At 53.7% G+C, this 21,900-nt stretch overlaps 2 protein-coding genes across 3 annotated transcripts in view; one reads left to right on the top strand and one right to left on the bottom strand.

Moving 5' to 3' along the window:
- Positions 1–7,882, top strand: part of Tbc1d2 (TBC1 domain family member 2) — a 47,187-nt gene extending 39,305 nt beyond the window's left edge. For both annotated transcript variants that reach the window (XM_032904161.1, XM_032904170.1), the window contains 4 exons: positions 3,932–4,052; positions 6,278–6,463; positions 6,882–7,003; positions 7,409–7,882. In XM_032904161.1, the coding sequence (XP_032760052.1) occupies positions 3,932–4,052; positions 6,278–6,463; positions 6,882–7,003; positions 7,409–7,616 (637 nt within the window). In that variant the 3' untranslated portion in view covers positions 7,617–7,882. The remainder of the gene's footprint in view (positions 1–3,931; positions 4,053–6,277; positions 6,464–6,881; positions 7,004–7,408) is intronic.
- LOC116898848 (serine/arginine repetitive matrix protein 1-like) lies at positions 7,876–11,886 on the bottom strand. Its single transcript, XM_032900242.1, has 3 exons — positions 11,881–11,886; positions 10,694–11,773; positions 7,876–7,979 (listed from the first exon to the last, which is right to left on the bottom strand). Exons 1-2 carry the CDS (start codon positions 11,884–11,886, stop codon positions 11,051–11,053), a joined length of 729 nt encoding a protein of 242 aa, XP_032756133.1. The 3' UTR covers positions 7,876–7,979; positions 10,694–11,050.
- Positions 11,887–21,900: the final 10,014 nt, after the last annotated feature.

The raw sequence follows: 21,900 nt of genomic DNA, 5'->3' as shown, positions 1-21,900 counted from the left end.
CCTCCCCCACCCCCAAGACTGTCAGGACCCATTGCTGAACTGCCTGGGAGGGACAAGTGATATCTGTAGACAGCCTGCCCACGCATTACCAGCCCAGCACGACTGTGCAGTCCTTTCCAAATGCCTTAAACCCCAGAAGGGACATGTGTGAATCTTCTTTGGGAATAGCTGTGAAGAGGCTGGCGAGGTGGCCCAGAGGGTAAAGGGGTGGCCGCCACACCTAGTGATCTGGACTCGAACTCCATATGGGACGCACGTGGCAGGGGGGAGAATCAGCTTCGACAGCTGTCTTCTGGTCTCCACACACTTGTCACGTGCAGACATATTCACACATAAATGCAATTTTTAAAAAAAGTTCAAGAGGGCCTGGAGAGATGGTATCTCAGGGTTTCGGTTGTTGTGGTAAAAACACCATGCCCAAAAGCAGCTTGGGGAGGAAAGAGTTAATTCCATCTTCAGGTCTCTAGTCCGCCATCCAGGGAAGTCCTGGCTGGAACTCAAAGTGGGAGCTGTCACAAAGGCCATGGAGGGGTGCTGTTTGCTGGTGCGCTCCCATGCTGCTCTGCCTACCCTCTTATAGCACCCAGGACCACCTGCCCGGAAGGCAGTGGCCCCACGCCCACAGCAGGCGAGGCCCTCCCATAGCAAAGGCTAATGAAGAGAAAGCCTTCACGGGCTTGCCTGTTGGCCAGTCTGGGAGGGTTTTTTTTCCCATTTGAAAGTCCTTTTCCCCAAATGGCTATAGCCGTGCCCAGTTGATAAAACACCAGCACAGTTTGATGGCACTTGCTGCTCCTCCAGAGGACTAGGACTTGGTTCCCAGCAGCCACATGGTGACCTGAAACCACCCATAACTCCAGCTCTTGGGGCTCTGACGCCCACTTCTGGCCTTCATGGACACATGCGTATAAACACAGTGCACAAAAAACTCATGTAAGAACACATACGGATACACATAAAAATACTAAGTGATTCTTTTTTTATTTAAAAAAAAATATAGAACAAGTAAAGCAGTAAATGCTAATGAATTCTTGACCAGAAATAGAGAGTAGGAGGCGTTAAGATGGGTCTGGTGACAGAGACCTATAATCTAGCTACTCAAGAAGCTGAAGCAGGAAAATCACAAGTTCAAGACCTTTCTGTCTGGACTATAGTAGAGTTCAAGGACAGCTTGCATGCCCGAGGGTGTGTCTTAGTGATGGGATGCTTGCCTAATGTGCGCAAGGCCCTGGGTTTAAAAATTCCCAGAACTCTCCAAAAAATGAAAGCAGAATCTGTGAGGGACCAGAGAAGCTCTGCGATTGGGTGAGTGGTGAGTTTTAAGCTCTGACCCTGCAGGTGGAGATGGACACCCCATCTTCCAGCTGAGATCTGAGAGTTCTAGAATTTCACTATGCGTGGCAGCCCAGCAGCCTCTGGCCCTGGATTGGCCCATACCCAGTCCTTCCTACAACCCACCCTCCAAGTGGGAGCTGGGCCAGAGGGGATGCTGGGCCACCCCAAAGCTTTTCTGATCTAATGTGTCCTTTATGGAGGCCAGGGGGGCCTTAGCCGCACAGGGGCTCTGAACTCCAGAGGTTGGCCAGTGACTAAGGGACGGGGGAAGCTGTCGTGGTAGGAGGGCCTTAAAGTCAGACTCAGGAGTAGAATGCCCAGTGGAGAGGGAAACAATGCCAACAAGAAGGCCACAGGGGACATGTGAAGCAAAAAGGAGCAGGTGCCTCTCAGTGTCTCTCTCGAGAATGCCTTGGCTTAGATTGATATGCAAGCCCACGTAATTGGTATCCACACAAATATTTATACTATTGCTTTAAATAGAAAGCTATGTATATACCAGAGCATGCCTGGATCTCAAGGGAGGTAGTGTTTTTACAACTGCAAGCCCCGTATGGCTGGTTGTGTCACCATCTAGTGGTCAAACTTAGAACTGCATGCAGAATAAACAGTTCACCTAAGGCAACAAAATGCAGCCTTTTCCTGAGGTAACAGACAATATGGAGATGTGTGCTGCCAACTCAGAGCAAGCATTTAAAGTCCACTTCCCTATGAAAATAATTCGAGTTCACTAAATGCAGTTCTTGCCCCTCTATGTACATGCCTTTGCAGGCCTGTTCAGATGGTGCCCCATTTAGCCCACCCCGCCCAGTAGTGGTAAGCTTCAGTAGAGACTAGCCTCCAGTAACTGGCCATCTGTTTGCAGAAGTCTAAAACAATACAGACTGGAGTTCCTGATCTGAGGACATCCTGGGCTTTGTGAGAAAAGATGGGCTAGGATAGACAGTAGCAGGCTAGACTTGTGCATCCGGGATTGGGTCCCCTCTGCTCTGCCAAGATGGTCGTAAGTGATAGCCACTTTTGCCTTCTGAGTTCCAGTGTCCCCATCTGTGCATTAAGACGTTTTCCTTGAGCAGAGTTAACCCATAAGAAAAACCTGCTAGAGACCTGCTTGAAGGAATTTCTGGGGTAGTGTCCAGGTTCAACAGCAAAAAGTTCCATGATCAATTACATATGCCTCCCCTGGTCACTGACAGAGTGGTAGTTGACACACAGGACATTGTCTGTTCTTGAACCCAGTGACCTCTACAGGTCCCCTCCCCCTGCTCCAAGAGCCTCCTCTGTCTCAGGAGACCTGCGGCTGTTTTTCTCTTTTTGCACTCAGCTCAGAGCCAGGAGAGTTTGTGCAAACATGTACAGTAGAGCCAGAGGGAGGAGCGGTTCTTTCCCGATTGGCTGAGAAACAGTCCTGTTCTAAAAGTCATGAACCTCAGAAGAAAATGGAGGTCCTGAATCTAATCCATAAAGAGCCCCAAGACGCATAAACACCTGGCTCTGAAAGGGCTCTGCAGTGCAGGCTGGGGTGGTGCACACCTGTAATCCCAGCACCCGCAGACTGAGGCCAGAGGATTGCAGGTTCTAGGCCAGCCCGGATATAGTAGACTGTCTCAAAATAATAACAACAAAACAACAATAACAACAATAATAATAATAATAATAATAATAATAAATTTTTAATAAAAATCAAAGCTTCTATAAGTCCACAGAGAGCCCATGGCTTCCAGTGCAGCCCCCTTCTCCCATAGATGCCATGAAGAAAGCTGCTCCCAGACCTCACGTATGACATACAGAAGAGACTCCATGGTTCCCAGGACCCCCCTGCATCAGTCTCCCTTGGGCTTGTTGCTACAGAATGTCCTGAGGCTTTGCTGAAGCACTGTGAGCCTCCAAGAGTGGCTGGGATGTGCGTTGTTCCTCGGACCAGGGTCCATGGAAGACACACCAGGGAGTGTACTGGATCCATGCGTTGGCCTGGATGTGTCCCCTCAGGGAAGGTTGAAGAAGCAGAGTGCTTCTCTGAGGGAGATGTCCCCACTCAGCTCAAGACTTGTCTGTCTGCCCCTGGTCTCAGTAGGGCCTCACAACTGAGGTGAAGGCACATAGGAGGAAAGGCTGTGTGTGCTCACACGGGTGTGCCAGCGGGTAGGGCATGATGTCTGACAGGAGGGCAGTGTCCCTGAGAGGTTTTCAGAGCTTGCCAGCATGAAGTGAAGGTAGCCAGTACTTACAAGCACTGACTGCATGCCAACCTCTGGGCAGATAGCCAACAGGGCTGACCGTTGGTCCTCACCCAACCCTGAAGCTTATGAGGAGGCTGAGGCCGAGATAGGTTAAAACAGTTCTTACCATAGTTCCCACCCAGGCAACCCAGCCTCAGGGTCTCTGTTCTGAATTGGTCTTCACGGCTCTGGAAGCAAACCTGAGTGTCCTCCTCTAAACAGTGTCTCACCCCGGGCGCCATGGCTACCAGCCTGGTCCAGGATTAGGGCTAGCCCAATGCCCTATAGGAGGACTTGACCCAGCACCCGGGATGCTGCCTCTGTCATACAGTACTGCAACTGCTGTGGGTCACCCCAGGCTCCTCCCCCCTGTGCAGGCTGGCGGCCATCGCCCTGTTGGTCCTAGAGGATGAGGAGAGTGCCTTCTGGTGCCTGGTGGCCATTGTGGAGACCATACTGCCGGCTGAGTACTACAGCAAGACACTGACTGCATCCCAGGTGAGCAGGGGGGTGGTACATGGTCCCCCTGAGGCACCCCCACCCCAGAGGAGTTCCTTCAGGCCAGCAGACCCTGGGTCTCTGCCTCTCCTACACAGTGGCCTTTGAACCCTCTCTGACTGCTAGAGGTTCCCTACACTGAGGGCCTGTAAGATTGTGAGGTCCTGCCCACCTGCAAGTTAGTCCAGTGGTGATGACCGGGAAGAGTTGCTTGCTAGGGAGGAGAGACAGAACTCTATGTCCCTTGCCATCTCCGAGTCAAGAACTGAGAGGGACCACAGGATGGTGGACTGGGCAGTGTGCTGGGGGTGAGGACCGCCATCCGTGCACATGCTTGTGGTTATGTGTGCCACATCCCTGGGGAGCACTGCTGCTCTGAAGTGGGTAAAGCACCCCCGGCCGGCCTACTCTAGAATAGGAATAAGGTCAGTGCAAAGTCACGTCCCCGTCCCCTACCCAGTTCTTGCTGAGGCAGCCTCCATCCTTCCTTCTCCCAGCCTCCCTCCTCAGCTCTCTCCCCTCCTGTCTGCGTCTTGTCTGACACCCACCGCTCCTCCTGGGCTGCTCTTTGGGATGGCAGGGATCAGGTGCAGCTGCAAGGAGAGAGCCAACCCAGACTTAGAAGGTCAGGTCGGTGAAGGGACGGCACCTGGCCTCATGGAGAGGAGGGGCTAAGTATGGTCCTTGATGCCGCAGGGTCAGGCTCCTCCCAGCCCGGGTCAGGCTCCTCCTAGGCCCCTGCTCTACCGCCCTCATGTTTGTCACCAGTTGGTTACAAGAGGGCTCTACCACCCTCAACCCCCTCTGTGGCCATGGTGTACGACAGAAGCAGACAGGTGGGCTGCTGGAGTTTCAGTCTGCAGTTTCTACTTTCTGCTTTCTTTTGGTCAGAGCCGAGTCTTAGGTGTGTCCCCTGCTGTAAGGTGGGCTGGGAAATACGGTATTTCACTGCTGCAGCTGAACATCTCTGAAAGGGAGATACATTGAGCACCAGCATCAAGCTTGCTTTTGGTTGTACTTTGACCTTGGAGAATTGGCCAGGTTCAGAACAGAGAAGATAGGCAGCCTGGGACCCCACCTAGTGTCCCTGATCACCAGCAGAGGGAGAGCCTGCCCCTCCTGCCTTGCCTGCCGTGCTGTGGATCACACGCAGTTCTTTGGTTCCATTCATCACAGATCTGGTGGTTCACACAGGGCTCTGGGCTGGCCATGGCCTCTGATGCTGCATGCCTCGGAGGGAAGGGAAGGGAAGGACAGGCGGATGGACAGACAGATGGACAGAAGGGCATCCCCGAGTATTCACCAACAACACTGAAGCCCAGACTGACTTGCACAGGAAGGACTGTCATGGTTCTAGGCAAGGAGGAACAGGAGGGGACATAGATCAGGGCACTGCCAAGGAGGAGGTAGCTGTTCCAGGGAGTAATCAGCCAGGTCCACCGAATTCAATAAGGCAGAGCCACCAGGAGAGGTCACTAGCAGCTGTGGCCTGCAGCTTCCTGCTTTAGATTCCTGCTACCTGATGTTCCTCCCCACCAGTATCTGTCCCAGGCCTCTCCCCGCCCTGAGTATCCACCAAGCATCTTAAGAGTCAGGCCACTATGGGTCTAGAGAGGCAGCTTAGAAAAGACACTCCTCGATTTTGTTCCTAAAAACAGGAGACAAATTAATTGCCAGGTGAAGAGGCCAAGGACTTACCCATCGAGAGACCCATGGCAAAGCCCGTTGCTCTGCCCAAGTGTGGGGAGCCATGGTGATGCTGCACACAACACACACACACACACACACACACACACACACACCACACACACTCACACACACACACACACAGTCACACACACACACACACAGTCACACACACACACACACCACACACATTCACACACACACCACATACACACACACACACACACACACACACACACACACACACACACACACACACACACCACACACACACACACACACACACACACACACATACACACACAGTCACACACACACACCTCACACACACACATACACACACACACACACACACACACACACACTCACACACACACACACACACACACACACACACACACACACACACACACACACACACACACACCACACACACCTTCCCCAGTATGAGACAGGCCTGCCCAGCAGTTCTGACGTGGGTTCTGACAAGCAGGCAGAGAGGGAGGCAGAGGAAGTGATGGGCCTCCTCTGCCCCCCAGGTGGACCAGCGGGTGCTCCAGGACCTCCTCTCAGAGAAGCTGCCCCGACTGACTGCGCACCTGGGACAGCGCCATGTAGACCTCTCTCTCATCACGTTCAACTGGTTCCTAGTGATCTTTGCCGACTCTCTCATCAGTGACATCCTCCTGAGAGTCTGGGATGCCTTCCTATACGAAGGGACCAAGGTCAGTATGCCTGGGCCCAGCTGCCCAGCCGGGCCCCACAGTATAGGAAGATGGCCACCTGTCAGAGCCATCTGCGACACCCAAGAGCTCAGCTCCTTAAACTGCAAAGTGCTCTGTGCAATATGAGAGGAAGCTGTGGCCCTGACGCTGAAGCCTGGGTCTGGGCCAAGTCCTGCCTGTGACCCACCAGCAAAGATGGCTGCTGGGGCTGACCCCCTTGACTCCAGCGGGCAGGGCCTCTTCATGTATAGAGATCAGGCATCCAGAGGCCAGGCATAAGGCAGTGTTTCAAGCTGTGCTCTCTTTAGGGCTCCCCGTCACCTGTCCCTCTGGCTGCCCCTCCCTAGGCTTCCACTCCAGCCTGCCCAAACAGTACCTGCCTGGGCCTATACCCCACCTGAATCCCACTGTGCCCTAGGTGGTGTTCCGATATGCTCTGGCCATCTTCAAGTACAACGAGGAAGCGATCCTTCGACTCCAGGACAGCCTGGAGATCTACCAGTACCTGCGCTTCTTCACCAAGACCATCTGCGACAGCCGGTGAGCTGCCCGGCCCTCTGCTGCCCCACCCCGTGCCCTCCCTCAGTATCCTTGTACGGCAAGCAAGCTCTACAGCCCACCTTCACCGTGCCTGCCGTCAAGACCCAGGGTGTGGGACAACCAACCCCACCGCTGGTTTTGCCCCTAGTTTCTCCTACTAGGAGCCTCCTGGCTCCTTCCTCCACTGCCACCACCATCTTGAGCCTGGTCCCTATCCCCAAAGCTAAGCCCCCCATGTCCCTCCTCCAGGAAGCCCTCCTGAGCAGCCCTTCCCTACTGGCTCAGGTGCCTGCTGAGCCCCCTCCAGGTGGGCATGGTCTTTTCCCCTGGAAGGAGCACTCCGCAGGGGAGTGTCACCATTCTAGGGCTGACAGATGCCCTGGCTGACTGTACCTTTCCTTTCAGGAAGCTCACAAGCATTGCCTTCAATGATATGAACCCCTTTCCCATGAAGCAACTGCGGCAGCTGCGGGCAGCCCACCAAGAGCGACTAGAGGCTGAGCTGCGGGAGCTGGAACTGCTGAAGGCTGAGTACTTGGAGAGAAGGGCATCCAGGGGCAGAGCGGTGCCTGAGGGCTGCGTCAGCGAGGACGAAGGAGAAGGCGACAGCTGACCCACCACCCTGTTCCCCAAAGCCTTGCTTACCACTGCTGTCAGGAAGATAGAATTCAGTAATGGGCCAGAGGTGTGTGTGACCCCGGACAAGGCCTTGTCCTCTCCCAGCATTAGCCTGTATCACAGCCCCACAGAGCACTTTAACACACAGGAAGGAGGCAGGGATACACTCTGGGTCACCCGGAACCGTCTCCGAGGCACCGCCGTCTCAGTTTGGCTTGGATTTCATCTTCTGACCAGGCCTCCTGGGACTCAGGCTGACCCTGGAGACTATGCAGTTGAGCGTGGCCCCGACCTTCGGATCCTCCTGTCAGAGCCATGTCGACATACAGCAACGTCCCTGTGGCTGATGGCTCTCCCACTTGAGGACAAAAGCAGTCTCATTACCAGTGCTCCTGGGCACAAGGTGTCGGGAATGTTCCAACTGGCACCCTCTGGCTCAAGGCCTTGGCTACCATTCCTGTGGCACCCCAAGTTCATCTGTCTGTCCAGGCAGTAGCCCCTCTGAGCTGCCACCTAGATCTGTGTTGAGACCACCCTGCTTATGGAGACTATTATCTGCAGCCTCATGCCTAAAACTTGCCTTCTGTTTACAGCCCACTGGGGATATCCCAGGGGAACCCCTGCCTGCCACCCTGAGGTACTTGATATGGTTTGGACAGTGTGCCCTGGGCAGGCATCCATTCTGATGTGCCCCCGTCATGTGGGGCCAATGAGGTAGGCTTGGGAGGGCGAGCATGGCAGCAAACCGCCTGGCTCAGCAGAGAGAGTTGGTAAGCAGATGGAGGGGACATGCCTAGCGAGAGACCAGCTCTCCCAAAAACCACCAAAAAGCCAAAAACAGGTCAAACTGTGGGCATGGGCTGCTGCATAAACAGTATCCTCTCTACCACTCCCCTCACCAAGCCAAGGCCCCCACCTCTCCTTTTCCTCACCTCTCCCTAGAAGAGAATTCTGCCTAAGCACTTGTGCTCTTCCTTGGAGGACCAGAGCAGCTTTCTTACCAAGCTGCACCTTGTTCCAGCAGTGCTGGGCCTTGTGCTCTGTGCTCCTCCTTGGAGGACCAGAGCAGCTTTCTTACCAAGCTGCACCTTGTTCCAGCAGTGCTGGGCCTTGTGCTCTGTGGCTCTTGGAGCCCCGGTCTACTAGCCCTAGGGGGTGAGCATTCTGGGACTAATTGCTTCCTCCCGCCCAGACCAGACCGAGCTCCAGTGTCACCCAGAGGGGAGGGCAGGTCTGGCCATGACTGCCTGTGGGGTGCACCCATAGTATCAACACTAGGAAGAGAAAAGGGGGAGTCAGGTGTGGGGTACACACTTCTGATCCCAGCAGTTCCAACACTGGACTACACAGCCAAACAGTGTCTCCAAAACCAAATAAATAAGAGGAAAACGATGAACGACTGAGCTGCCTGAACTGGAACAGAAACGAATGAAGGGGTGAGGGTGAGCCTGAGACTCTCTGGGCTGCTGCTGGGGCAGAGCCTGCCCCTCCCTCAGGGCCTGGGGGCCTGGGCTACCCCGAGTGTCAGGTTCCTTGCTCGCCCCACAGCTGTTGCCCCTTCCCCAGGGGCCACTGCTTCTGAGGCTGGAGGATCTGATCCCACAGCCCCACCTTCCTACCCAGAACAGAGATGGAACTCCATGTTCAACCCCTCCCACCCCTGACCAGCAGGCCTTATCACAGAGAACAAAGGGACTGGGGCCTAGGGACCCAAAAGACTCAATCAATGTGAGAGGGTCACACTCCCTCCCAGACTACTTTGTTCAAATAGACCCTTGCCCTAGGGGCTGTCTTCTCCCAGTACAGTGCACACACACACACACACACACACACACACACACACACACACACACACACACAGCGCCACATTCTACAGGACAAGAACATAGAAGGTCAATCAGTGGTGTCCCCCACCATGTACCCTGTGGTATCTGACCAGGCCCTGGTAGGTTGTGTCTCATTGTGTCAGGGGCTGCCTTCTATACCTGAGGCAGGATTAGGAGAAGGTAAGAGGAAACAGGGAGGCCCCTCCCCAGACACAGGAGAGGCAAGCAGGTTCCAGGAGTCCCCTCTGATTTACAGGTCTTTATTCCCCAGAGACTCCCTGTCAAACAAGCCTGTCCCAGCAGACAAGTGACCTGGTAACCATGAACAAGAGCTTCTTCAAAAATAATTCTGAAAGAGACCTTCCAAAGGAGGTGAAGGAAGCAGAGGCTTGTGGGGGTAATGTTGAGAGAGAGGACCACCAAAGCCCCTGGCTTAGTGTTTACTGAGTTGGGACATCCAGATGAGTCAGCCTGCTTCCAGAAAAAGCCAAGTCAGAAACACCTTAGTGGGCCCAGCAGGGGGGCCCCAGCTTTTGGGAATCTGACAGGAGGATGAGATCAAAGTTTCTTTTTAGTTCATAGATAGTTATGTGGGACCTTCCAAAAAAATTAATAAATGGGTTGGCAAAATGTCTAAGAGGACAATAGTGTTGGTCACAGAGGCCAGACAGCTTGAGTTCTGTCCCTAGGAACCACGTAAGAAGCTGAATGCAGCTTTCCTACTTGGAGATGGGAGGCAGGAGAATTGCCTGATTGTCAGGGACAGCCAGCCAAGAATAAGATGGGAGGAAAGAGCCAACTTTCCAAAGCCCCAAGAGGCCGAATTTGGGGATGCAGGGGAAATTTGGATGTGGGAAACCCACAGCTCAGAAAACGGCCCAGGGCACTGTGGTTCAGCAGGAGCCAAAGGAAGACCTTAGCTGTTCTAAAGTGACTAAGGACTCACGAGAGCTGAATGTGGTGGATGTGTACTCCCAGCTACTGGAACCTGAGCAATTTAGTGAACTCTTGATTCAGAAAAAGAGGAGAGGCCTCACAGTGTAGCTCAATGTTAGAATACTTGCCTGGCAAGCACAAGCAAAGGCCTAATGTTCAATCCCACCGTCACAAATGCATACATACACATTAAATTAGTTATAGCGCCTGCCAAGAACTCAGCTAACGTCTTAATTTATCTATGAAATGGGAGAATTATTATGACTAGATTGAAGGTGGTGGTAGATCAAATATAATATACAATACCTACCATGTGCCAGGTACCGTGCTAGTCCCGCTCCCACCACCACCACCAAATACATCGCTACAAGACACGAAGAACTCTTTCCAAGACAGGTGGTGTGGCGTGGTTATTATGAAAGACATGACGTCCTAGCTTCCATATTCAGTGAGCACCAGGCTAAAAGCGGGAGAGGCTTGGATGCAGCGCCCCCTACTGGCAGCAGTGGGAAGGATCTCCCTCCCGGATGCGCAGCCGCCCTCGGCTCTCCGGTTCTCCCGCCGCCTGCGGAGCTGCGGTTAGAGCGCTCGCTGCGGGATCCAGCCTAGAGACACGTGGGAGGCAGGCGCGGTGACTGTCTCCATCTCAGCAAGGGGAAACCGAGGCTCAGGACCCGGGTCCCACCCAAAGCCTGCGGCGAGACCGTGCAGGAGGCAAGAGTGTGCACGCGGGACAGGATCCGAGCTGCGGGCGACGGGCGGTGCACAGGCGGGGCCTCTCCGTCCCGCCCCGCCCAGGCCCCGCCCGGCCCGGTCCCGCCCGCCGGGCTGCGCGGGGAGGCGGCGGCGCTGGGCGCGGGACTCGGCGGGCGGCGTGAAGCGCGGAGCGGAGCCGGAGCCGCCGCCGCCGCCACCGCGCGGCAGCCAACAAGGTAGGGCGAGACGCTCGCTGCGCCCGGGCTGCAGCTCGGTGGCGGGAGGGATGCTGCCCCCGGTGTCGCGGAGACCTATCCTCCAGACCCCCGCACGACCTCACACAAAGCTCTGTCCCGCTCCGGTCCTCAGTTTCCCCAACGGGATAGTGGTGCGGCTGCCTACTCAGTGTGTGACTAGGATCAGCGACCCCCAGATTTGGGCTCCAGAGGTTAGGGGCTAGTCCGCACCGCTCGTGCCTCTTGCCGCGGTGAGCGGCCCGCCCTGGGCGCGGCAGCCAGTCCCGACAGGCCCCGGTGTGGCCCAGGTGTCCCGTGGACCCGAGTCGTGATTGTTCCTCTCCTGGCTGGGTTACTCGCGGGGGCCTCAGCTTCCAGTCCCGGGAAACGGTAGAGGAGGAAGCATCCCGGCGTTCCTGCTGAGGCGACCTGGGCGCGCGGGTGGGGCGAGCAGTCTGCTACCCAGACCAGCCTCACCGCCTGGAGCTGGAGGAGGAGCCCTGCGCTGGCAGTGGCCAGAGCTCAGTCTCAGACCTGCTTGGACCCGAGCCGAGCAGACACCCACCTGCATTCGGGCAATGGGGAAGGATGTCCTGGTCCGCACCCTGGCCAGCTGCAGGATCCCAGTTCAGTGTACCAGCATGGTGGGGCAGGGTTGGCACTGCCACACTCAGACCTCAGAGAGTCCACTTGCCAGGAGCATAGTGTCTCCTGGGATTGAGGGACTGAGCATGTGTCTAAGGGTGCAGTGGCTCCAGGGTCTTTGAAGACCTGTGGTGTAGGACTGGGAAGTTCTGTAAGACGCCTCTTGATGAAGGTCTTGTGTTGCGTTCTTCTCGAGATGGGGAATCTCACTGGCTGAAACTGGGGTCTCTGTTCCCACCGCAGCTGTAATCCTGCTAGTGGGATAGCATGTGGCCCTTCTGCCTTAGAACCTGCTCTTCTGCGAATGGTTCAGGCATTTGCTCATAACCACCTGTACCTCAGCATAGGAATATGTCATTATGCTTCCCTCACCTCCTGACATCTCTTGAAGGATGTGGAGGGAGAGAAAGGCCTGGGCCCGCCCCTGGACACTAATGCCTCATTTCCTGACATCTGCCCCAATTAAGGAACAGGTTCAGCACCTCCTGATCGCCTGTCTCCCTCCTCCTCACCCAAGGGCTTTCTTGGAGCTAAAAGAGGAGACCCTCCTCCTTCCCCCTGCCCCAGCGCCGGTGGTGAACCCTGTGTCATCCAAGCATACAGGCAGAGGGCTGGGTGGGCATTGTAGGGTGCTATGGGATTCCAGGGTTGAAGCAGAGTGGCAGGGACCTTGCCCTGTGGCCCCAACCTGAAGCTTCACTGCAAATGAGTGTTATTATCCCCTCGTAAAGGGACACTAAGTATAAGGGTGGCTGCCAGAGCCCAGCGCCAGCTTGAAAGCCTAAGTACCACCCGAGTCCCCTGTCATTGTGTGCGTTTGTGATCTGGGAGGCCACTGTGGATGGGGCATGAGCAAGGCGGGTTCTGGTTATTACAGAGGCATCCCGTACTTTTAAAAATGTCCTGTGGAGTTGTGGATTCTCTGAGCTGACCTGAAAGGGTCTCTAGAAACCATCTTGTCCATCACCCTTATTCTATGGGCAGATAATCACCTGTCCCTGGAGGGGGTGTGACTGGTAAAAGGCCACACAGCAAAGCATCCAAGAGTCCTGACTCCGAGAATCAGATGCTTAGAAGCTAGGTGCAGCTCTGCTGGCAGAGGAGTTCCGTCTCCAACACCAAATAGACTGAACTTGGAGACTCAACGCCTGCAATTCCTCCACTTGGAGGCACTTGGCACTCACACTCCATCCACTGAAGCCAGGCTATCCTCTGCTACAAATGGAGGTCAAGGATAGCCCAGGATATATGAGACCTGTCTCCAATTTTAAAAGGGGTTATAAAACAGGTCTTAAACGAAACAGTCTCATTGCTTTGTAAAAGTAGCAAGATAGAAACATAAAAGGTTTAAAACTGCTGGGGAGCTCTTGCCCGAGGCGTGCCATTTTGTAGGGTAATCTGGCAAACATAGAGACAAGAGTCTGTGAAATGGGTCTGCCCTTTGCTCCGAGGCCTCTCCTTCAGGGACTTTACCCTAAGGAGGTTACTAGAGAGACACGGGTGTGTCACTGCTACAATGGAGTGTCCTGACAGCAAAGCTGGGGCCACTGGAACAAGGAAAAAAGGCAGTGGCTAAATGACAAGACCACCACCCCACTACTGCCCAGGTGGTCTGGAGGAAAGACCCTGAGGCGGGTGGCAGACACAGACCCTGCCCCCTCTGTGGTCTCTGCCCTGCTGGTCTCCACCTTGTTTTCTTCATCTGGGGAGTGGGTGTGGCCTTGGTGGCGACTCAGTCTGCACGGTTCAGTAATGGAGCCTTCCACAGGAGGAGCAGAGTGCTCTGGACAACCAGAGATTGTGCCTCCTTCCCTCCTCAGAGATAAGTGCGCCCCCTCGGGGAGGGCAGCCAGATCCCCCCCCTCCCCGTTCCGCTTGAAGCTTTTGCTCTTTTCAAATAGCCCTGAATCAGACCTTGGAGAGCTTTCCCTCCTCTCTACCACACCCTACATGATACCACAGTTTTCATTTTGTTGGTGGGGGGGCGCTTCTTCAGTACAGTGGGGAGGCACTTGGCACTCACTCCATCTGAAGGGCCAGGAGACCTACCCCTCCGCCCTCCCCCTGTCTCTCTCTCTCTCCCTCTCTCTCTCTCTCTCTCTCTCTCTCTCTCTCTCTCCCCTCTCTCTCTCTCTCTCTCCCTCTCTGTCTCTCCCCCTCTCTCTGTCTTCTGGGCATCTACAAGGTGTTGGCATTCTGTCTCAGCTCCACCCACCCCCACAGCTACCTGGCAGCAGCATGCTCCGCCCCACAGTTGCCTGGCAACAGCCAGCTGTGCCTGACTGTAAAGGGGGCTGCTGGCCCCCTCCTCTCCCTCTTACTCCCCTCTTGCTCTCTCCTTCCCCCTTCCCTGTCCCATCTCTCCCCATCTCCCCCGTCCCTCCAAGTGCTCATGGCCCGCCTTTCCTCCCCTCTCCTACTCTTCTTCTCTCATTAAACCTCTCCACGTGGAACCATGTTGGCTTGGTGTGTTCTATCCGGGCACTGGCCGAGATTTAAACCCTAACACAAGGGGCTTATACATTAGCTTAAACCACTCCAGAAAGACATATAACAAACCTTTTTTAACAAATAATAACAATAATAATAATTTCATGTGGTTCAGCATAAGTAGAAAAGGATATAATTAAAGATGTAATTACTGTTCCTTACTGTAAGAGAGCCATGAGGTGTGGTAGTTGTGATTAGATTTGACTTAAGGAGGTCTTGAGAGGCAGCCTGATCAATAACAGTGATGGCAACCACAGGTCTGTTGACCACCACTTGCTACTTACTCCAGGCCTTATCCCCAGGGCATCCCCCGGTGTTTACCAAACACCTTCACCGAAGAGTAGGCCTGGAAGGAGTTTGCAATCTGTCTGATGGGGAAGGCAGAAGGTGACAAAGGAAAGAAAAGGCAAACAGGAGGGAGTGGAGGAATGCGACCACAGAGAAGAGGACAGCCATTCTAGGCTGGTGGCTTAGGGACTCTGAGAGAATGACTTGGCCAAACAGGGTTGAACTGTGCCAGGGAGAGCCAGTGAGAAGCCCCTGAGGTAGGACAGTGCTAAGAAGAGCAGGAAAGAGTAGAAAGAGAAGGGCAGAGAGAGGCCACGTCCTGATTACCTAAACCACCCCCACCCATGTGCAGGGTGCAATCCTACAAGTTAGAGAAGGAGGTACTATTTTTAAGTCTCTTTTTGGGCTTAGAAAAGCATCAGGTGCAGAGAGGCTTAGAAACTTGCAACACTGTCTCAGGGGGAAGCTGAGGCTCCTGGCCCAAAGCCCTGAGAGCCATGGACCAGGCTTTTGAACAGGGCCAGGGCACAGACACCTCTGCGTGCCGCTGTTTCCATGGGGTTGCTGTGGTTAATCTGTTCCTGTCACCGGTGATGGCACAGAAGGGGCTGGTTGGATCGGGAAAGCAGAACACTTCTGAGGAGGATTCATGTCCCTGCAAAAGAAGTCCCAAGAGACACACCCCTTCTACCCTGGGGACACACACATCAGGCACCCTTCCCTGAACCCGGAAGCCCGCTCTCCTGCACAGTCCTAGTCTTCAGCCTTATCTTGGACTCTAGGCTCCAGTAACTGTGAGAAGTACATTGTGTGATTCACGGGCCACCAGTTACAGGACTCAGATGGCTGTCACAGGGGTGGGACAGGCTGGCCCAGCTTCCTGACTGTTCTCCTGTTGGAACTGTCTGTGCCCTGGGCAGGTGAAGAGTTCAGACTCACGAAGCCTTCTGAAGCCATAGGTGTGGGTTTGGGCAGGTTGGAGGTAGACACCAGGGCCTGTTTATCTTTCCCTGTGTTTCCTTTGCTTCAGTTTTGATTTTTTTGGAGACAATGTCTTACTCTCTATTCCAGGCTAGCCCTAAACTCAGTATTGTAGCCCAAGCTAGCCCTGGACTCACAGCAGTCCTCCTGCCTCAGTCTTCCCTGGAATTACAGGTGTGAACCACCCACCCTATCTATAGTCTCATTTTTTTTTAATGGATCTATTTCGTGGTAGGTAGACTGTATCTCAATAAAGTTAACTTATGAAGAACACACGTTTGGTTCTTCTGCTATGACTATTTGGTGATGGTGGATAGAACTTTAGAAAAGGATAAAAAATAGAAAATTATAAATGTTTCATGCCTTCTTGTCTGCGGAGATCAGTGTGAACACTTGGGAGTGGGGGAAGCTTCCTTCCTATTCTTTGGACACCGCCATTCGCGTTCTGCGGATGAGAAGCTCAGGCCCCATGTTGGCTAGGTCCTCGCTTTCCCACCTTGCCATCTGCCTGCAGAGTTCAGATATGTCGCTCTTCTCTGGCAAACTCCGGAGCACCAGGACGGGTGGGTTTCACTGAGTCACTTCTACCATCCACCTACCTACCCTACTCCTAGCTGTGAAGCTAGTGGGACCTCGCCCAGGGTTTCAGGAATGACTGGGGTCACGTTCGAAAGAGAAATCGGGGCTAGGAGAACCTATATGGGATTCTCATGACAGCTGCTTCTGGCTTGGCCTTGGGCCCATTGCTTGTAGACGGCTGGCAAGTGGCTTGATCCCTGGAAGTACTGGGGACTTAAAAGAGGCCCAGGCCAGAGTCTCTTCCCTCAGCTTCATTAGGAAGTGACAGGTGGCAGGAAAGGGATGGGCTTTGCCAGGCCACACTACCCCTCTCCCTGAGGACTTTTCTCCCGCAACCTGACTGTGCATTACTCCCCGTACTGTGCCAGCACGTTCTGACAGTCAGCCGCTCGCTGGTCGTAGGCCAGGATCTTTCCCTGTCCACCTGCAAAGTGATATCATAATAGCACCAGCCACTGGCGTCAGGGACGGGTGTGACTGTGGGAGCTCAACATATGGGCCGCTCCAGGGTGGTGGCCACGCCGGTGGACTGAGCTCCCTTCCCAGTGAGCTGGACCACACAGGTCCCAGCCTGTGCAAGCCTGAGCTTCAGATTGAGCATCAGCATTCAAGGTTGTGGATAAAGAATCAGTGGAATGGGGGTTGGGGATTTAGCTCAGTGGTAGAGCGCTTGCCTAGCAAGCTCAAGGCCCTGGGTTCGGCCCCCAGCTCCAAAAAAAAAAAAAAAAGGAAAGGAAAAAAAAAAGAATCAGTGGAATGGAAGGAACACTTACTCTAAGGAAGGGCCCTGGCCCTGCCTCTGTGTTGCTCTTTAAACAAACCCCGTCCCTTCTTTTTGCCTCTGTCCCCATCCAGAAAAGGAGAACTTTTTTCCTCCGGTCTTCCGCCATCCCAGCAGCCATCCACTGAGGTGCTTTTGAGTTTGGAGGGAGGGAGGCATAACCCAGAATCAACTCAACCCTCAATAGCTTAGCACTCCAGGGGAAGCCATAGCTATAATCAAAAAGCTAGGACTCAGTCGGGGATCCTCTAGCTAGGACCTCCAATCCAGCCTGGGTGGGGCGGGAGCCTAGGGAGACACCCTGGAAGAGGCGGGGCCTTCCGAGCTGCTTGTGGGGTGTGGAGTCAGCCACCTATAAAGGTCAGGGCCTCACCCACTCCTCCAGACTTTGTCTCTTCCCTTACAGAATGGGGGTGACTGGGCAGGAATGTGGCTTAATTGCCAGAGTGCTTATCTAGCTTGAAGAGACTCTGAGTTCAATTTCCAGCACCTCATAAACTGGGTGTGGTGACTGTGTCACTAATCCCAGCACTCGGGAGACAGAGGTTGGAGGATCTTAGGGTTCAAGGCTGTAGAGCAAGTCTGAGGCTAGCTTGGGATGCACGAGACTGTTTGAGGAAAGGGGAGATTGCTGCTAAGTGCCTGCCCGCCAAGCGTACGGGCTCGATTAGAACCCCAGACCCTGAAGGATGTGGAGGTGCTTTGTGAGCGGCACAGCACCAGGCACCCCTCCACTGCGACTGGGCATCTGGGCAGGAAGCGCTTCCGGGCTGTTGTGAAAGTTCTGTGATCAAACCAGTCAGGGACAACCAGCCAGACAAATGGCCGCCACTGTCCTCACACCACCTGATAGAGCCATTCCAGGGAATGTCTGCTTACCCTTCGCTTGGAGGGGACCCTGATGGCAGCCACCACTCAATCGTGAATCACAGCCCCTCTGGGGAAGAGAGCCATCTGTGCCAACGGGACCCATTAGGCCCAAAGTGCTTCTCCCCACCCCTCCCCATGGCTTCCCCACTCCTCCACCCACCCACCTCCCCTACCCCCACCCTCCACCCCACCCCCGCTGAAAACCTCCAGAACCTGCCTGAGTTGCTGTGGGAGCTGCCAGATTCAGGGATGGGGTATCATTGTCATCACAATGAGAACTGGTCTACCAGAAAGAAGCCCAAGGTGTCATGCCACTGGGAAAAGAACAGTCTCGGGGCAGAAGGAGCGTGTCTGAGTTCAGATATGAAAAAAAGCAATGCACACATAAATACAGAAAAACATTCAAGCCAGGCTTGCTGGTGCAAACTGTAATCCTGGGCATTTGGGAGACTGAGACAGAGGGATTGCAAGTTCAAGGTCTGCCTAGACATTAGTTCCTGTCTCCTAAAGTTAAACAGTGGGCAGAGAACTTACCTAGCATGTAAGAGGCCCTAGGGTCCGTCATCAGCATGCTGGGTAGAAGGATGGAGGTAAGAGAGTATTCAGGGGCTGGAGAGATGGGTCAGCGGTTAAGAGCACTGACTGCTCTTCCAGAGGTCCTGAGTTCAATTCCCAGCAACCACATGGTGGCTCACAACCATCTGTAAAGAGATCCCGATGCCCTCTTCTGGTGTGTCTGAAGACAGCTACAGTGTACTTATATATAGTAAATAAATAAATCTTAAAAAGAGAGAGAGAGAGGGCTGGAGAGTTGGCTCAGTGGTTAAGAGCACTGACTGTTCTTCCAGAGGTTCTGAGTTCAATTCCTAGCAACCACATGGTGGCTCACAACCATCTGTAATGGGATCCAACGCCCTCTTCTGGTCTGTCTTAAGATGATCACAGTGTACAGTGTACATAAAACAAATAAATCTTTAAAAAGAGAGAGAGAGAGAGAGAGAGAGAGAGAGAGAGAGAGAGAGAGAGTATTCAGACATCTGTCTGGGGACCCTCAGTGGCCAGGCTGTGCTCTCTATGTTTTAAATCTCCTAGACCCACGCACATTTCCCTTCTGCGCTTGTGGTGCTGAGTGTGGCTGTACCACAAGCCACAGCGAGCAGTAAGTTAGCATCAGCAGGCCAGAAGGTGATGTACCCTTCAGGTCAAGATGGGATGGGGCACACAGAGAGGCCTGGGTGCCGTTCCCAGGGACCGGGACGGCCTCATGGAGATACTCAGGGGAGAGGTCTCACAGCTCTGGTGCTACAGACTCTGATGGCCCTGAAATGAGACTGCCCAGAGCCAGGAGGTGAGGGTCCCGCCACAGCGGCTCTCCTCTAAGTGGTGCTGAGATAGCTAGCACAGATCTGGGGACCGATCTGTGGGCTCAGAGCCTTGGGGTCTTTGATGCGTTAAGGACCCAGGATGACGTCAGCAGGGAGGCTGCATTGTCTGAAGAGCATGGGGTCTGGGTCTTTGCCCTCAGCACACTCAAGCTTTCAGCCACTTTGCACGGTAAATAAAGAAGCAAAGCTACGATCTTGATTTTGTTTGACTTTTGAGACAGAGTTTCGCTATATAGCCCCGGCAGATGCACACTACTCATAGAACGAGTGCTAGCCTGGAACACATGCCAATCTTTTTGCCTCGGTTTCTGCAGTGGTGCTGCGTGCCACCGTGCCTGACTCCCACCCATATTGGTGCCTACAGAGGCCAGAAGAGTGGTGCTGCCGTTACAGGGTCGTGAGTCTTGAGCCACCATGTGGAGGCTGGGAATTAAATCTGGGTCCTCTGGAAGAGCAGCCAGTGCTCGTAACTGCTTCACCCTCTCTTCAGCCCCACGTCTAGACTCTCAGTGTGTGTCCTCTCCTCTCTCATCCTTGTAGCTGGCTCAGGGGCACATCTGGATTCACACCTGCTCACACCAGGTCCCCTCCCTCTTCATCCAAAGCAGGCACCCAAGCTAGGCAAAGGGGAATGTGCCCGCACCACGGGGCAGTTCAGACTGCCCAGGGGCCGGGGTAAATGGCCAAAGGAGTTTGGAAGGTTTGGAGAGCACACTGGCCACTCATTAGCCTCAGCCCTACTGTAACCATTCCGCACAGTGGCTCGGCCATTGGCCAGTCTGGAGAAAGGTACAGAGCTCCACTTTACACACTCAGTGCTGGAATCTCGGCCCAGACCAGATCAGCTGTTTACTCCCTAAATTGTTACTGATTTTCTTTTCTGGTTTTTTTTGAAACAAGATCTCATTTCTGTGACCTCAGCGAGTTTGGAACTTATTTGCGTGGTGGACCAAACTGGCCTTGAACTCAGTAATCCCTTTGCCTCTGCCTCCTAAGTGCTGGGATTAAAGGCATGAACCACTGTGCTTAGCTATTTTTCTTTTTTGTTTGTTTGTTTTGGGGTATTGTTTTTATTCAATACTGGGTTTCTCTTTGTAGCCCCTTACAGTCCTGAACTCATAGAGATCCTCCTGCCTCTGCCTCCCAAGTGCTGGGATAAAAGGTGTGTGTTACCACCACCCGCTGCTGTTTTTCATTTTCAGTATAAATCTTGACTGGGACCTTTGTTCCCATAGTCATAGCTTTCTGGCTGTGTAGACCAAGGCTCAGAGACTCTGAGTGGATCAAACAGATCCAGGTGTTGCCCTTATAGACTCAGGGTCTAAAGATGTCAGAAAGAGTCATTGTACAGTCCCACAAAATCTGAGGTAGGGACCTGGAGAGGGAAGGAGATAAAGAGCCCATGGACCATAGAGTGGCTAACACTTCCCTAGAAAACTGAAAGGCTGCCCTGAGGAAAGAACTTTAACGATAAGGGGCAGGGGGGCTCTCGGGTGAGGGTGCACATAATGGACAGGAGAACAGCCTGGATAGTCCTGAGGCAGCAGGAAAGGATGATTGCGGGTGAAAGGATAGATCTGCAGCCCAGCTCCCTGAGCAAGGTGGGCTGGAGGGTGAGAGGCTTAGAGCCAGACATTTCAAAAAGCAGAAGGACGGACGGACGGAGCCTGTGTGGGGCTTTAGGCTCAGTAATCTCATTATGTAGGAGACCCACGGGCTCTATCTGGAAACAGAGGAGAGGTAGGCTTAACACCGGTGCGTGAAAAGTTAGAGAGGTCGTAAGAGGTGTTTCTGATGTGGAGCAGGAGGATGGGGCTCTGCCCGTGATGGGTCGGCTCCTGTTAGAAAAGCATGTAGTGTTCTATTCATCTGGACAGTGGTTCTCAACCTTCCTAACCCTGTGACCCTTTAATACAGTTCCTCGTGTGACCCACTAGCCATGAAATTATTTTGTTGCTACTTCATAACTGTAACTTTATGACTGTTATGAATCGTAATGTATTTTTTAGAAATAGAGGTTGGTTGAAGGGGTCCCAAACCACGGGTTGAGAACTTCTGCTCCAGACCAAGCTTAGCCTTTGCCCAAGAGATAGGAGGTCAAGGCCAAGAGACAAGGATGAAGCACACTTCTCGAGGTGAAGAGGCTCGGGGAGGCAGCAGGGCTTGCAGGGTGCTGCGAGTCCCTTTTCTACATTTTCCTTTGGGACGGGAAACTGCTGCTGGCTGAGTCCGCACTGTGGGAGTCAGGAGGTGGGGAGGGAGTCTTGGGGACACACAAATGGACATGTAGGAGGCTGCGTAGAGGAGGGAGACTGGAGGGAATGTCCTGTGCTGTGTCAGGTTTGGAGAGCAAGACTTGCTCAGCCTGGATGGGGGCTGGGTTTATACTCTGGTTTATATGGGGCGGGAAGAGGCTGTTTTGGCAGGGAGAGGTTTTTTGGCTTGTTTGTTTTTTTATGGTTGTTATTATTTATGTTGGGTGTTTAGAATGAACTCAGGGCCTCTCTCTCGCATGCTAAGTACATCACCCTAGCAACCAAGGAGAGCTTGCTCACTGATACAGACC

Source organism: Rattus rattus, chromosome 1, assembly GCF_011064425.1.
Source record: "Rattus rattus isolate New Zealand chromosome 1, Rrattus_CSIRO_v1, whole genome shotgun sequence".
Taxonomy (NCBI): Eukaryota; Metazoa; Chordata; class Mammalia; order Rodentia; family Muridae; genus Rattus; species Rattus rattus.
This window is presented reverse-complemented; position numbering and strand designations above follow the sequence as displayed.